The 15,859-nt window shown below is 46.2% G+C and overlaps 1 protein-coding gene across 3 annotated transcripts in view; it reads left to right on the top strand.

Moving 5' to 3' along the window:
* The first annotated feature begins 205 nt into the window (after positions 1-205).
* Positions 206-15,859, top strand: part of GUCY1A2 (guanylate cyclase 1 soluble subunit alpha 2) — a 145,352-nt gene continuing 129,698 nt past the window's right edge. The window contains exon 1 of one of the 3 annotated variants that reach the window (XR_014525180.1): positions 206-830. Coding sequence is in view for 2 of the 3 variants with exons in the window: in XM_083499560.1 (XP_083355686.1) it covers positions 516-830 (315 nt within the window). In the remaining variant the exon portion in view is untranslated. Of the gene's footprint in view, positions 831-12,551; positions 12,608-15,859 lie in introns of those variants that run through there. The other 2 variants (XM_083499560.1, XM_083499561.1) reach the window with 2 other exon arrangements.

The raw sequence follows: 15,859 nt of genomic DNA on the forward strand, positions 1-15,859 counted from the left end.
ATGTGGAAATGTGGAGATCCGAGGATCAGATGGGAGGCGATACTAAACTGAGATTGCCAGGGTCCTGCCATGGCATGCTTTCCCCCGCGTCCTCGTTTAAATCTGGCGATGGGCGAGGCTCGCCTTCCGCGTTGCGCGCACGTGACGCCGGCGGAGGCGAGAGGAGGAGGAGGAGCGAGCGAGGAAGGCAGCGGCGGCGGCGGCGGCGAAAGGAGAGGGGCGGGCAGGCGGGCGGGCGAGTGGGGGGCGGTTGGCAGATCCACGCAGGAGGAGGAGGTGGGCGGCGGACGAAGGCGTCTCCTTTAAATCCTCCCGGCTGCAAGCAAGGCAGCGCATGTGGACGCGAGCGAGGAAGGCAGGCAGGGGCAGCGAGAGAGGGATCTCGGCGCCCTCCCGAGCAATGACCACCCGCGCGATCGCCAGCCCTGCGGGACTCCCTGGCCGCCGCGCCTCGCCGGAGCTGCTCGCCATCTGATGCCCCCCTGGCCAAGCAGCAGGAGCAGACGCCACGCAGCATGTCCCGGCGCAAGATCTCGTCGGAATCCTTCAGCTCGCTCGGCTCGGACTACCTGGAGACCAGCCCGGAGGAGGAAGGCGAATGTCCCGTGGCCAGGCTGCTGTGGAACGGCAGCCGGAGCCCCCCTTCGCAGTCCGGGGCCACCACCCCCGTCGCCGCCACAGCCCCCCCGTTAGAGGCGGCGGCGGCAGCAGCTGCGGCGGGGCCAGCCGCGGTCTCGGCAGCCCCCTCAGGCTCCCGGAGGGCTCCTCGCCGGAGGAGGGTCAACCTGGACTCGCTGGGCGAGAGCATCAGCCGCCTCACCGCCCCCACGGTAATTGCGCCGCGCCCGGGCCGCCATCAGGTGCAGGGGCGGTCTCGATGCATGCAACGCAGGGGAGGGAAGGGTTTGCGCAGGCAAAGGCGGTCGCAGAAAGGGAAGGGGTCGAAATCCAGCAAAACCTCCGGGCGACACCAGACGCGCGTGTCGCCGCCATCACACGCGACGCTCTGCACGCGGGTTGCGCGTTCTGTTCTGCTTGCCGGGTAGAAAGGTTTTCGCCACGCGCGGAGCGGCCCTCCGTCTCTCGCCTGCATTCGGGTCCCGCCTTACGCGCTTGCTGCGGAAAACCGCGCGCACAACCCACGATCCGGCGCGGCGCCTTCGGCTCCGGAGTGTCTCCCTCTGCTCCCGGTTCCCGCCTCGGCGTAACTTTGCTGTATAGCCACCCTTACCCTTCCCGGTCCGGTTTCTGCTCCGCGCCGTCCTGGTAACATCCCACAGCTGGCGCCTCTCCTCCTTGCTTCACCTACACAAATCGAGTGTCGTTGTCTGGTTCCACTATCCTGGTTCGAGATCCTCAGCCAGGATCTGGGACTCCTCTTCTGGCTTCTCTCGCTGCAGCTTGCGCTGAAAGCGTGGGAAATCCGCTGCGTTTGGCGTTTCCTAAGCCACCATAACGGAGAATCGGACTGCAAGAGGAGTTACCGTTATGCACAGAATCAGCCCAGGATATTTAGGTGCCTAAGGCAGAAAATTCCGATAGCACCCCGTCCTATGGTGCCTTCTCCCCTGTCCTTCCGAAGTTCTCCCATCAGTCCCGTTGAAAGGGATGATTGATGCCCAGCCATGCATCTGGTACCTCTAGGCTCCTTGAATAAATGCCAGTTGCTATGGAGGGGCATCGGCCAAAGAGCACTATTGTCTTCATGGCCTTAGGGAAAGGACCTTAGATCAATGGTACAGCATCCATCTTGCATGCAGAAGTTTCCTAGGTACAATCCCTGGCATCTCGTGGAGAGATTCCTACTTGAAACCCTGGTCAGTGTAGGCAATAGTGAGCTAGATGGAGTGAGGGTCTGACTTGGTACATAAGGCAGCTTCCTATCTCCCTCTGGGCTCCTGGCTGGCCGCTGTCATTCTTTTTACGTTCTCTTGTGCACAAGCCATAAGAGCTTTCCGACGAGCGTTCAGGTCAAGTGTGTCAGCCTTGCCACCTTTGTCAGTTGCCTCACCTTCCTTGCTGCTTATGGCAGCCTGAATCTATATGTAGTGGTTTGGATGCAAACATGTCTTATCACCCAAGCATCTGCACACTTTAAATTGTTCCTTTTTTTAAATCTGCAAAGTTTCAACTGGGCAATGTTTCACCTGCAATCTCCACCACCAATAATACTTTGCATCCCCCTCCTTCTGTATTTCCTTTTAACGTCTCTCAGGCTCTAGGGGATGATTCAAAAGAAGAGATTTGAAGGTAAGATATCATTCTTCTGAATTCATCCGTCACTTGCCAGGCTCCCTGTTGATCTTCTTTACACTTCTTACACAGTCTGTATCACAATAACTGTTGGATGCTTCCTCTCTGACACCTTTTCTGTCACTACTATATTTCAGTTTTTGGTTATCCTTAGTTATTCCCCTTGCTTCCATCATCAAAGCATTGTCGCTTTATTTCCAGATCCTATGGTCAGAGTTTCTCCAAAACCCAACATTTCCCCGCTTTCCCAGCTCTGGGTTCCTCTCTTACTCTCCTAAATGCTGGTGATGACTTAAGACTTAGGAAAGGGCCATGTAACTCAGCGTTAAGAGATTTTCCTTGCATGCTGGACCTCCCAGGTTCAGTCCCTGGAATCCTCAGGTGGAGCTGGGAATATCACCTGTCTGAAGACTTGGAGAGCTACTGTCAACCAGAGTAGACATTATTGAGCTGGATGGACCATTGGTCTGACTCAGTATGAGGCTGCTTCCTGTGTGAGTGTTTTAGATGTATATGTAACATGCAAACGCAAATAGCCGAATTAAGAACCTAAGAAGGAGCCTGTTGGATCAGGCCAACTGCTTTTCTAGTCAGTGGCGTAGCGTGGGGGGTGCAGGGGGGGCGGCCGCACCGGGCGCAACATCTGGGGGTTAGGGTTAGGGGGCTCAAATCCACGGGTTAGGGGGCACAAATTACTTGCCTTGCCCCGGGTGCTGACAACCCACGCTACGCCACTGCTTCTAGTCCAGAATCCTGTTCTCACAGTGGCCTCCCAGATGCCTGTGGGAAAACTGGCAAGCAGAACCTGAGCATGAGAATTTTGATGGCCCACCTCCCTGGGAAAAGTCATTTTGGTCAATTTGGAGCAAAGGAGAGGAATGTGTGTGCCTGTCGCTTCTACAATCTAAACACCCCTTTCCTCAAACGAGGCTGCTTTTGCAGCTTGAATCCCACTGGATTCCCAAAGTGTCATTTCCTTTAAAAAGAAATGGGCGGCTGTCGTTTGGTTACATGGATCCATGTGTAAGGTGTTGCCAGGCTCTCAATGCACCGGCTTAGCCTCTTGCACTCTAGTGACCTGCACTGGCTGCTTGTGAGGATTCTCATCTGTGCAGAGAAGCTGCTCTTATTTCTGCCGGCGATGATTGCTTTGCTGTTTGACTTCAGCTCTTACAATTTTGGGCCCCTTTAGAGGAGAAGCCTCCGAAGTTTCCTACTGTTATTAGCTGTTGCTCCTAGTTACTTCTGTGCATGTCAGGTGGACCCATGTGCTGAGTTTCAAAGACTGCTGCTGAGAATCCAATCAGAGAACAATGAACTGACCACTTATCTTGGGTGCAGTACACCTTCTAAGGCTCCCATTGTCCTGAGCATTGAAAGGAAAAATCTGAAGGGGAAAAAAGAACCCTATCTCCTGTTTACAGCGTTTCAGGAAGGAAAGCAGCCACGTGTTTCAGCAGCACTGGAAACTGGGGCATTTCCCAGGGAGGCTGGAGATAACAAATCAATGGTTTGGAATTAGAAAACGCAACTGGTATCTGCAGGAAAATATTGCAGGAGTGCTCCTGTTCGGGTTCCAAGATATTCCATCCCGTTCTCTCCTTTTCCACACCCTCTGATCACGTTCAGTCTGCATTGGGCTGTTTTGGGGTGTCCTCCATTATGGGGTTTTTCCTCTAAAAAGCTTATGCTTTGCTGCAACCCATATGGTTTCCCCAAGCATACTGATACTTCTTTCTTGCATGTGGATGGCGCTGTTTTGTCTTGTTAAGGACCCTTGCGGAGAATGAGTTTGCTATTTATATATAGGACTAGCAAAATTCCAGTCATTATGGTGGTTGTGAAGAGAGGATATTGCATGGAGCTCCCTGTGTCCCTTGTTGGGTTTGTGATCAGTGATAATAACTAAAGCACCATGTGTGGAGTTTGCCCCCACCACAGCCTTGTTCCCAGTTGCAGTGCTTTTCCAAACCAGAGCTCTCTTTCTTGGTCACACTAGAGCGTGACAGACTCTCGAGAAACTTCTATATGCTCTGCAGGGGTGAAAACAGCTTGTGGGAGTGATTGGAAGTGGGGAAACACTTGATGGGGGGAAAAGGTTAAGCTCCCTATCTTCATGCTGCATCTCTGCTCCAAATCTATACCGAAATAATAGCTAAATATAAAATGATGGAAGGAGGTTTACTTATGACACCTGTATGCCAATGTCTGCAATAGCTCACCAGCACTCAGGTCCATAAATTGTTTTCAGTGCTAGAACTCAGCCCTAGAATAGAGCCTCTCATATAAAAGATAGATCCCAACGTACTGTCACTTTCTGTCACGGGCTATGGAGTCTTGCTTGCCTTATACCAAGTCCACCTAGCCCAATATGGTCCCCACCGGCTTGAACCTGGGACCATTTTCATTCAAAGCAAGTCATCTGCCAACTGAGCTTTATTTCCTGCACATAGACTAGTGCTGTATGTTTGTGATTAGCAGGGACAGGGGTGCAGTTAGCTTCTAATTGCATCCCTTCGTTTCCCCCTTTACACGCTCTCATAGAAGTGAATCATTGCCTTTCCCTCTGATGGGGAATAATAAATTGGTGCTGTTGGGTCACTATTGTGGTGAAAGTGAAATCTGCCTTTAGTTGGGGGACACTTAGCATTCCACCTGTTAGCCCTGTTTGTTTGGCTTGATGGACACCTAGAACTTACCAGCGTCGTTTTACAGCAACTGCAATGCCTCTCTTGTTTCTCAGTGCTATGGAGAGAAGCTAAAATTGGTGGAGAGATTATTAGGAAAGAGGTGCTTAGGATGAATGCAGTTTAGCCATGTTAGCAAACCATGGAGCACCTTCTTCCTCCACTCTGATCTGTTTTGTGGGAGCTCTTTTGTGCCATTTTACAAAGCGTGCAAAATATTAAGGGTGGAATTGACGCTATCTTGAAATCAGTGAATTGAGTTCATCAGTGTCATTGCTTTTTAGACTTCATCAAGGGTATATATTTGGGGTATATATTTGGCATGTTCATAAGTTGTATCTAAAAATACAGGTGTGCGTCTCTGCTCCCTCATTCCCACTGGCATAGAGCTTTCACATTACTGGATGTAATAAACAACAATTTTTGCTGTGTTCGTTGCTGTGTTCGTTGAAATGCTATTGCAGTGTCCTTAAAGCACCGGCTAAATTTTACTCTTTTATCTGTGCTGAAATAGTTTGTTTTGGAGTTAATGAAATGCTGAAAGCACTCAAATCTCAGTCTTAACCTTGGACAGGAGCCGTAGGAGATCCTTGTACTGTGTCAGAAGCCAGAGTGAACAAGTTGGTAGCTTAACCATAATTTCTGATGTCAGGCAGGAGTGCAGTAAATTAGATTATCTTTATTCTCTCCCTTTTCTCCCTCCAATTCATGGCATTTGCACCCAGTGTTTAGGATTGCAGCGTACAATTCTGATTTTTGATAAATAGGTTTCGACAGGCGTAGGGGGGGAAAAATCAAAGCAGTTGGTCATGCAGAATTTTGATGCTAGGGAACTGGAATAATCCTGTGTAGACTGTGGTCCTGCAAAAGATGATTGCTGATTTCTAGATATTGGGAATCAGAACTGCCCCCCCCCCAAGAAGGGGTAAACAGTTCCACCTATACTATTACAGCTAGAGCTAATGACCTATTCAGTCGTTGGAGGTGGAGATTGCAATATAAAACATGCTGCAGTTATCATTCCACTTGCAGCAGGTGGTTTGTTCAGTTCTAGTCAAATTATAGTTGGTAAATGATAGGAATCTATTGCCTGTGTGCCGCCTTCCCATTTTTGGAAAAGAAAAAAGATCTCTATCTGAGCTCTTGATTTATTGGTCTGTCAATTGCTATGGTTCATCCTTGCTTTTGACATCCTTTTTATTCATTGTGACAACAGTGGATAAAGCAAACGAGCACCTTGCTGAAAATAGATGAAGAGATTTATCAGTATATTACATGGTTAACTGTAGTACAGTTCGTTTAACTAGCATTTTCTTTCATTGGTTTCCAACTCCCCCCTCTTTTTTTTTGAGTAAGCAGACCTAACAGTTGGTGCTATGATGTCAAAATTAACCAAAGACATCCCAGCTAGCCTGCAGTATATTTTATCTATCTAATAAGATAGTGGCATGATTTTCATAACTCTTGTACGGTATGTTTCAAAGTGATCTGATAAGGCGCATTGTCATATTCCCCTCTCTATCCCAAGATCATCCAGAGCTGGCACTGCTTCAGATTTTAGCAGTTATATTTTCACATTTTGATGCATCATTAACCCTCCCATAATGAGATAGCGTAAAAGGTAGGTCCAGACATTCAGACCATAAAAGAATATTTATTTGCTACTGTTAATATGAGGAAACAAACACACATTAAGGGGAAGGCTCCTTCTGACCGTTCTAGGTCGTCTCCCCCCCCCCCCCAGCCACTTGGAGGATTATGCATTTGTAAGTTAATTTTCCAGATCATGGCTGAGCCAACAGACAACTTGTTGCTTTGGTTTTCAAGTTACTTTAGTAATTATCACTGCAGATCTCTGCTGCTGAAAAGGTGCTTCGCATACATCCCTGCCTCTACTTCTTCACAGTACATTCAATAACAATATTTCTTATTTAACGTTTTTATATTGTCATAAGGTACGTCAGTATTATTATGCCCCATATTAAAAAGGGGGTGGGGGAGGCAGAGAGTGTGTGGCTCGTCTAAGACAGGAGTGTTTATTGCAGAGCACAGATATGAGCTGGGGAATTCTCGATTTTTTGCTCAGCCTCTTAGATGCTACACCACATCACTTCTCAGTTTGGCACTATAGTGTTCACTGGGTCTATAGCCCAGTGGTAGAGCACCTGTTTTGCATGCAGAAAGTCCCAGATACAATCCCTGGAAGGACCGGGAGAGACACTCCAACCAGAACCCTGAAGAGTTACTGTCAGTCTGTGCTGGCAATATTGAGCTAGATCAGGGTTTCCCAAACTTGCGCTCCAGCTGTTTTAGGACTGCAACTCCCATCATCCCTGGCTAGTAGGACCAGTGGCCAGGGATGAAGGTAACTGTAGTCCAAAAACAGTTGGAGACCCAAGTTTGAGAAATTCCTAGCTAGATGGACCAATGGACTGACTCCACGTAAAAAAACACACCATCCTGTGCACCGAAATACACTGTAGTTTCCCATAAGAACAGCAGAATTTATATAGCGCTTCCGAGTGTTCAAACTGTTTTACAAAATTATTGCACGCCTTTATCACAACCCTGCAAGATCTGCTGGGGCATTGCAGGGCTTTGCAACTGTGACATAGTGAACAGAGCAGAACGGCAGGCGAGAGGCAGGGGTCGTGCCAAATTTTGGGCTTGCACAGGGCGCCACTTAAATTTGAAAGGCCAAAGTCTGCCCTGTGCTGGCATTTCTATTCCAGTTTTGCAGATTGGGGGAGGGGAGTCTGGCTTAGGCTGATAGTGAATTAGTAAAGGCTGCCCATGATGGTTCATATGCAAAACAATATGGTTTGGAAGATTGGGGGGGGGGCTGCTTCTGGTTCCTGAATTTCCGCAGACCCAACTAATTTCTTCTTGTTTAGCTCAGTTGATGTTTTATCACAGACATAGGCAAACTAGGCCCTCCAGATGTTTTGGGACTACAATTCCCATCATCCCTGACCATTGGTCCTGTTTGCTTGGGATCATGGAAGTTGTAGTCCCAAAACATCTGGAGGGCTGAGTTTGCCTATGCCTATTTTATCATCATGTCTGAACTAGCAATCGCCTCCCTCCCAAACCAGAACTAGAAACCAGAATCAAACCCTGGTTTGCGATCCTTGCTCATGATTAAATTGCAGATTACGATACTTCATTGACATTTATAATATCATCGTTTCCAAACTATGTGTTAGGAAGGGAAATAGAGGCAAGCGTCAACATTGCAGTGTTTTGTTATCCTGGAGTTTAGATCTGAATCTCAGGTGCAAAATATTTCATTCCGATCAGATAGCTGCATTGCACAATGGCAGTTCCATTTGTCTGAGTCTTCTCTCCCAGAATAGTAACCATGCATGCCAGAATATTGGAACATACAAGAAATTAGTTCTTAAATCTTAATAATTGTGATTGCTAGATGGATTACCTAGATTTGGAGTAAGTGGTGCTTTTGCACATTATGAGTCTTTGACCCACCAAATCAAGCACAGCCCATCTAGTGCGCATTGTGGCCTGCCAGATATGTGACAATCACTTCATTATCTTTTTTAGTTGTAGACAGGCAGCAAAACTAGGGCACTTGTCAAACCCTTGGTGGTTGTCATAAATGACTGGTGGTTTACATTCGGATTGATGGATTATGAATTGTGTATGCCTGGGACAACTTTTTTCACCTTCTATCACATTACATAGGACCAGGAGCTTAAAGATGCTCCAGATATACATTTAACAATGCTTGGGTTATATTGCTTTTATTCTGTGCTTAAATTTAGAGATAACTGGAGTGTATGCAGGATAAATTTAGAAAGGAACTGAAGGTTATCCGGCCCAGCCTTTTTATTCTAAGGCAGGATCCGTCAAACACAATTCTTTGTGGTCTGATTTCACACATAATACACATGCCCATCATTTTATGACTATCGCATCAAGTGGGTGACTTGAAACTGGAGATCAAACACCCCAGATAGAACTTCCACATCATCTCAAACGCAAATATTTTCAAAGGAGTTGACTCATGCATTTAGCTGTGATGCAAAAGATGAGGAATCAAGTGATGTACAAGCTATACGCGAATTGGTTCCAAGCGAATGATCGCTATTCTCTTCAGTAATGAGAGAGTCTTTAGAATAATTGAATTTTGGAACCGGGAGAGATTCCTCCAAAGTCATCTAGTCCAACTCCTGCTCGGTGCAGACTTAACGCAGGATGCAACTACAGCATCTCTGAAAAGTAGGCATCCAGCTTCAGTTTGAAGCCTCCACTGATGGAGATTCCACCAGTGGAAGCTGCTGTATGAGGGCTAATGGGGCACTGCCCCAGCAACAGCAATCTACCCTCAGCCAGTCCCCACGTGCCTGCCTTACTTACAGCTTATCTCGGAGGCAACGTTGCCTATCAGCTTCCTCCTTAGTATTGCAGGAGTTTGGATGACATGACCTTTGTGGTCCCTTCCATTTCTACAGTTCTGTGATTCCAGGACTCCTATGGTCAGCGCTGTGGTGTTCCTGGCTTCCAGCTGCAGTGGATCAGACAAGCGTTTGATTCGTCGTCTCCCTCTCCATTTTCATTCTTTCAGCCACACTAATGGTCCATTTTCACAATGGGGAGAGATTGCCAATGACCCATCTGTATTCTTGCTCTGGGATGCAGGTGGCGCTGTGGGTTAAACCACAGAGCCTAGGACTTGCCAATCAGAAGGTCGGTGGTTTGAATCCCCGTGACAGGGTGAGCTCCCATCGCTCGGTCCCTGCTCCTGCCAACCTAGCAGTTCGAAAGCACGTCAAGTGCAAGTAGATAAATAGGTACCACTCCGGCGGGAAGGTAAACGGCGTTTGTGTGGTTCGCCAGAAGTGGCTTAGTCATACTGGCCACATGACTCGGAAGCTGTACGACGGCTCCCTTGGCCAATAAAGCGAGATGAGCACTGCAACCCCAGAGTCAGCGACGACTGGACCTAATGGTCAGGGGTACCTTTACCTTTACCTTTTTATTCTTGCCCCACTGCAGCTGAAAACCACTATACCACTCATCTCCCGGTTTTGAATCCCATTGTTGTAAACAGTTGGACCTCAGCCATTGCAATTTGAGATTCCTGCATTGCGTTGAAGGGGGGTTGGGCTAGATGACCCTTGGGGTCTTTCCCATCTTTTCCATTTTGTGATTTTATGATTCTATGGCTCCACCTGTCATTGGCCTTTGCTCTTCCTTCAATGAGTTCTCTGCCTTCTGCCCTGCCAGTCCCATTGGGCACCAGCTTCCCATCTCTTGAGGCAGTCTTTGTCACTGTTGAGTGGCTTAGGAAGTTTCCCCTGATGTTTAGCTGAAAGCTGCTACCTTGCAGTTTCTTTGCAATGCTGTCTTAGCACAGGGGGGAGCTCTCCCATGCTGTGCTTCCACTTGGTAATTGGCAGGTACGAAATGGATTGAAGAAAGCAGGAGGTGTTGGGAAAAGGAAGTCGAAGAAAGAAAGAAAAATAAGTGAGTTTTCTGTAGCATATGGGAGAGCCATAGCCTTATGTAGAATATTATACAGAACACAGAAAAGTTCTGTAAACTATTCCTCTGAGCGATGCAGGTTGCTGTCAGCACTTGCGAAAAGTTAGAAATTACACAGATAAGCAAAAATAAAATAAAATCTGCAAAGACGTTTGCATAACTGGCAGTGAAAAATGGACTCCAATTGAAAATGTAGCCTTGTGACTACGAAACGAGTGAAAAACCAGTCTGTGGGTGCAAAAGACAACACATTTATAAAACTTAGAAAATCCATTGTGAAAATGGTTTGAGCAAGTTGTCTGCAAAAAGACTGGGGTAATCTTGTCAGATGAGTGGGGTACAAATAATAAAATTGTTGTTGTAATAATTAAGAATAAATCAGACACAGAAAACATAGCTTGATAGTTGGCATAAAATTATAACTCACTTATTAACTAACAGCACAATCTTAATCATGTCTACTGAATTCATTGGGGATTACTCAGAGGAAAGTAGAGTTAGGATTGCAGCCTAAATAACCAAATAAACACAATTACAGTCTATTTATTTGTTTGAAGCTGTAATGCTATATATGCTTATCTGGAAACAAGTCCCATTCAACTCAGTGTGACTTAATTTGGAGCAGGTTTGCACTGTATGTTTAGAATTTTAGTGTATTTTTCAGCCCCAGGTTGGAGCATAGCTTTTAAAAATAAAATATTTTTTTGTTTGCTTTATTGATGGCGTTGTTAATTTGTTGTTTATTTGGACCTGTTTATATGATTTTGCAATGTTTGTATATTGCTGTTTCTCTCTGTTTATTTTTATTGCTTTCCCCACTTGCTCTGCAGTTGAAAATATTTAATGAAGAATGTGCTGTAAATACTGCAAATCATAATAAAGATAATAACAAGCCCCAACATCCCCAACCACACTGGCATAAGTGATGCAAATCATGCTAATTTGTGCATATTTCCTTGGTTAGTATCGTATATTTTATTTCTGACAGTTATAGGAAGGGACAATGAGCTGGTAAAGGGCTATTTCCAACTATATTTGTCTAGGCACTAAGCAGCACATGATCTGAATCACAGAGCATTTATCTTCTTTTGACTTCCATTCAACTGTCTGGAAATCACTTCCCCAAAATACCCATGGCATTGGGGTGGATTTGCACTGTGGGGCCCAGTAGTTTGGGATGCGGGTGGCGCTGTGGTGTAAACCACTGAGCCTCTTGGGCTTGCCCATCGAAAGGTTGGTGGTTCGAATCCCCGTAACGAAGTGAGCTCCCGTTGCTCTGTCCCAGCTTCTGACAACCTAGCAGTTTGAAATAATAATAATAATAATAATAATAATAATAATAATAATAATAATAATACTTTTATGATTTATACCCCGCCCATCTGGCTGGGTTTCGCCAGCCACTCTGGGCGGCTTCCAACAAAGTATTAAAATACAGGAGTCTGTTAAACATTAAAAGCTTCCCTAAAGAGGGCTGCCTTCAGATGTCTTCTAAAAGTCTGGTAGTTGTTCTTCTCTTTGACATCTGGTGGGAGGGCGTTCCACAGGGCTGGTGCCACTTCCAAGAGGCCCACTGTCTTGTTCCTTGTAACTTGGCTTCTCACAGTGAGGGAACCGTCAAAAGGCCCTTGGTGCTATACCTCAGTGTCCGGGCAGAAAGATGGGGGTGGAGACGCTCCTTCAGGTATGAAAGCATGCCGGTGCAAGTAGATAAATAGGTACTGCTGCGGCAGGAAGATAGTGTTTCCATGCACTTTGGCTTCCGTCACGGTGTTCCGTCGCGCCAGAAGCGGTTTTGTCATGCTGGCCACGTGACCTGGAAAGCTGTCTGTGGACAAACATTGGCTCCCTCAGCCTGAATGAGATGAGCGCCGGAACCCCAGAGTCACATTTGACTGGACTTAACTGTCCAGGGGTCCTTTACCTTTTTTAACCTTTAGTAGGTTTTGACAGTTGCAGGGACAGAGCTGAGTGGTCACAACTGTAAAAGGTATCTATTCACCTAAGATGCAAATTTTATTTTATTTTTTAAAAGCGGAGGCCTTGCTCTTAGCTTTCTTCTAACCAAGGCTTATTTTTACCCGGAACTCACAGGAACTCAGTTCTGGCACCTCTCAGGTGAGCGCCATTGCTATTCAAAGAGAATGTGGGAGGTGTTCATGGTGAGTTCTGGCACATCTTTTACTAGAAAAATAGCTCTGTGTATAACTTGCCTGAATTTCAAGAAATTGTATCAGAGAACTTAGAATCTAGCCTTGCTGGACACATTTCTGCAACAGATTAGTCTAGTGCGAATCATTCACTGCACTGTGGTATATCTATATTTGATACGTTGGCAGAGACCATTAAGCGCACCATTTTTCAAACCTTCACAAGTCATTTTGGAATTTCAGCTTTACTTAGTGTTACTTGTGACATCAGAGTCCTTCTGTATTTAACTTTAGTGCTATGACAAGTATTTGAAATTGCTATGATCTGTTGTTTCATGTGTTGTTGTTGTTGTTTTAAAAAAACACATTGGCACTGTTGGGGCGATTCATTCTTTATAGAACACAGCTAATGTTCAGCAATCTAGACAGTCAGGGCACTGCTTTTACTGCAGCTGAAGGCATGGTGAAACCACCAAGATTTCCATTTCCATTTTTCAAATACTTTTTATTTGGTTTTTGCAATGCAAAATTATTTTTTAAAAATCAATTACATATCATATAAAGAGATTCCTCTGAATCTCAGGACTCCTCCCCCCTCCCTGGAGTCCCATTGTAATTATTTAAAACTGCATCTTCTTCAAACTCTAACTATTATATCAAATCCATATTTTCCATGAAACACTACAAGTGAAATCAAAATCCTGCTAATGTTTCCATCTGCTTACAGCAGTCTCTTAGATAAGTTATAAATTTTTCCCATTCTTTTATAAAGTTTTTGTCCTCTTGGTTGCTGAGTTTTCCAGTCAGCTTTGCCATTTCAGCATAGTCCATCAGCTTTGTTTGCCATTCTTCTCTGGTAGGGACTGTATCCTCTTTCCACCTCGATGCCTTTCCATTTTCAGAATCCGTTCCAGCTGTGCATGAGCTATGGTTCTCTAGCAGTGGTGGCTGGTACTCAATATGACTATTATTTGAATTTATACCTTGCCCTTCCTTCTCCAAGGAGGCCAGGGTGGCAGACAGACACGCAGTTTAAAAACAAAGTAAAAACATTCCAAAACAGTTAAAAGGTTCTAAAAGCAATTGAGTTAAAAAACATTATCGAATCCAGTGATCACTGGGTTGCCAGGAACAGCATTCTCCAGCCTCGTGGTAAGCAGGAATGTTTTTCAAATTCCTCCTGAAAGTTAATGATGATTGAGTCAGGCATATCTCATTGGGGAAGGCATCCTGCGAATGTGGAGCCACCACTGAAAAGGCCCCATTATGGATCAGGCGCAGTTGGGCAGCCCTCAATGGCTTCACCACTAACAAGGCCTCAGCCGATGATTGTAGGGTCAGAAATTGTTGATATTGGGGAAGGTGCCTTTAAAGGTACTTGCACCACCAGGTCATTGGGGGCTTTATGTACTAGTACAGGGAGGGTGGAAGGCAGGGAGATGGAGCAAAAGCCAATGACTGAACCCATTGATTAGAATTTTACCTGCGCCCATCTCTTTGCTGAGTTCTGCAGGGGCAACAAGGGACGTGGGTGGCGCTGTGGGTTAAACCACAGAGCCTAGGACTTGCTGATCAGAAGGTCGGCGCTTCAAATCCCCACGACGGGGTGAGCTCCTGTTGTTCGGTTCCTGCTCCTGCCAACCTAGCAGTTCAAAAGCACATCAAAGTACAAGTAGATAAATAGGTACCGCTCCGACAGGAAGGTAAACGGTGTTTCCGTGCGCTGCTCTGGTTTGCCAAAAGCGGCTTAGTCATGCTGGCCACATGACGCAGAAGCTGTCTGCAGACAAACGCCAGCTCCCTAGGCCTATAGAGCAAGATGAGCGCGCAACCCCAGAGTCGGTCACAACTGGACCTAACGGTCAGGGGTCCCTTTACCTTTACAAGGGCAACACAGACTAGTGTGCTATTCAGCCTAACCAACCAGCCTCCCCACTGCTCTCTAGGGTTGTAGGCCTGGCCACTTAAGCCCAGACTGAAGATGAAAAGCATTTCCTGGTGATTGCCAGTTATTCTCAGGACTTTTAAGTTTCCCTTTTCTTATATTTTGGGCTAGTTATACTCGCCAAGTGGCTCATCTGGCAGGCATCGTTGTGCTCTTCAGATCTTTAACTTTGGTGCACTTTAGACATTTTAAGCATGCACTTCATAAGTGCATGACAGTTGAAGTGCCTTAATGGCTCTGCTAGAAGTCACTTAGCTTCTCACTGAGAAAAGAGGGGAGGATCCTATTAGGTTTAGATGGAACCTCTTCCCCAAGATGTAGTAGGACTCTGTCAGAGATGGGCGGCATGTCTAGGCTCTGGATTTCCAAACTCAACAGACTTCCTTTCAGCTCAGATGTAACCTGTGACATTGGTGCTTTTAAATATTTGCTTTATTCAGTGATCTTCATCTGCATCCCGCCCCCTGCTTTTAGAGGTAATACACTTGCATGTCTAAACAGCTCTTAATCTCAAGAGGAAGGTGTAGCTGTCAGGACTTAGGGATCCGCAGAGTTTTCGTAGCTTTTCGTGACAGACCTCAGCAACTCAGCATTTTGGCTAATCTACTTTATTTACATATAAACACACACGGAGCACTGCAACATGACTCCCTCTCTCTCAAGCCTCAGACAGCAAAGAACAAAGGACAATAGTTCCATTTCACGGAACACAGTAACACAAACATCCTGTTTCCATCACTTCCCACTCTGTGGAGTCAAAACATATACCGTCATGTGAAAGACAAAAATCCCATGACTGCAATCATGGAGCAGGAATTCTAACAGTAGCTTCACATTCTACATTTTCGTAAAGGGCAGTCTACGGAAAGTGAGTAGCTCAGGCATAAGGCTAGGGTTCTTGTGCTTGATTTCCAGAGGCCGGGAACCCTGGAGATGAAGCCCATTGGCAAGTCCTTCTAACATACTTGCTGGATATGCTGTTTCAGAAGGAGAGGCAAAATGCCCAAATTACCATAAGGGCAGAGGGGACGTCATCCCCTTGCCTCTAAAAGTCTTCATGGAGGCATACTTTAGCAAAAATGGGACGGGGGGATCGGAGGGTGAGGCTTGTAGGCTTCATTAAGAGTCCCCTATCTTTCACCTTATTGGGCCCGACACATTTTGCTGCCTGAAGCAAAGGATAATACGGTGTTCCTCCTTCACCCCCCCAATAAACTGGATTGGTAGTTGAATCTTATTTTAGCACCATCCTTGGAACAGCATCCTGCACTCTACCTGAGTGCAGTAGGCTATCTTAAGAGGTGCAGAGCAGGTTTAAC

Source organism: Podarcis liolepis (genome assembly GCF_965112155.1).
Source record: "Podarcis liolepis genome assembly, chromosome: 4".
Classification (NCBI taxonomy): domain Eukaryota; kingdom Metazoa; phylum Chordata; class Lepidosauria; order Squamata; family Lacertidae; genus Podarcis; species Podarcis liolepis.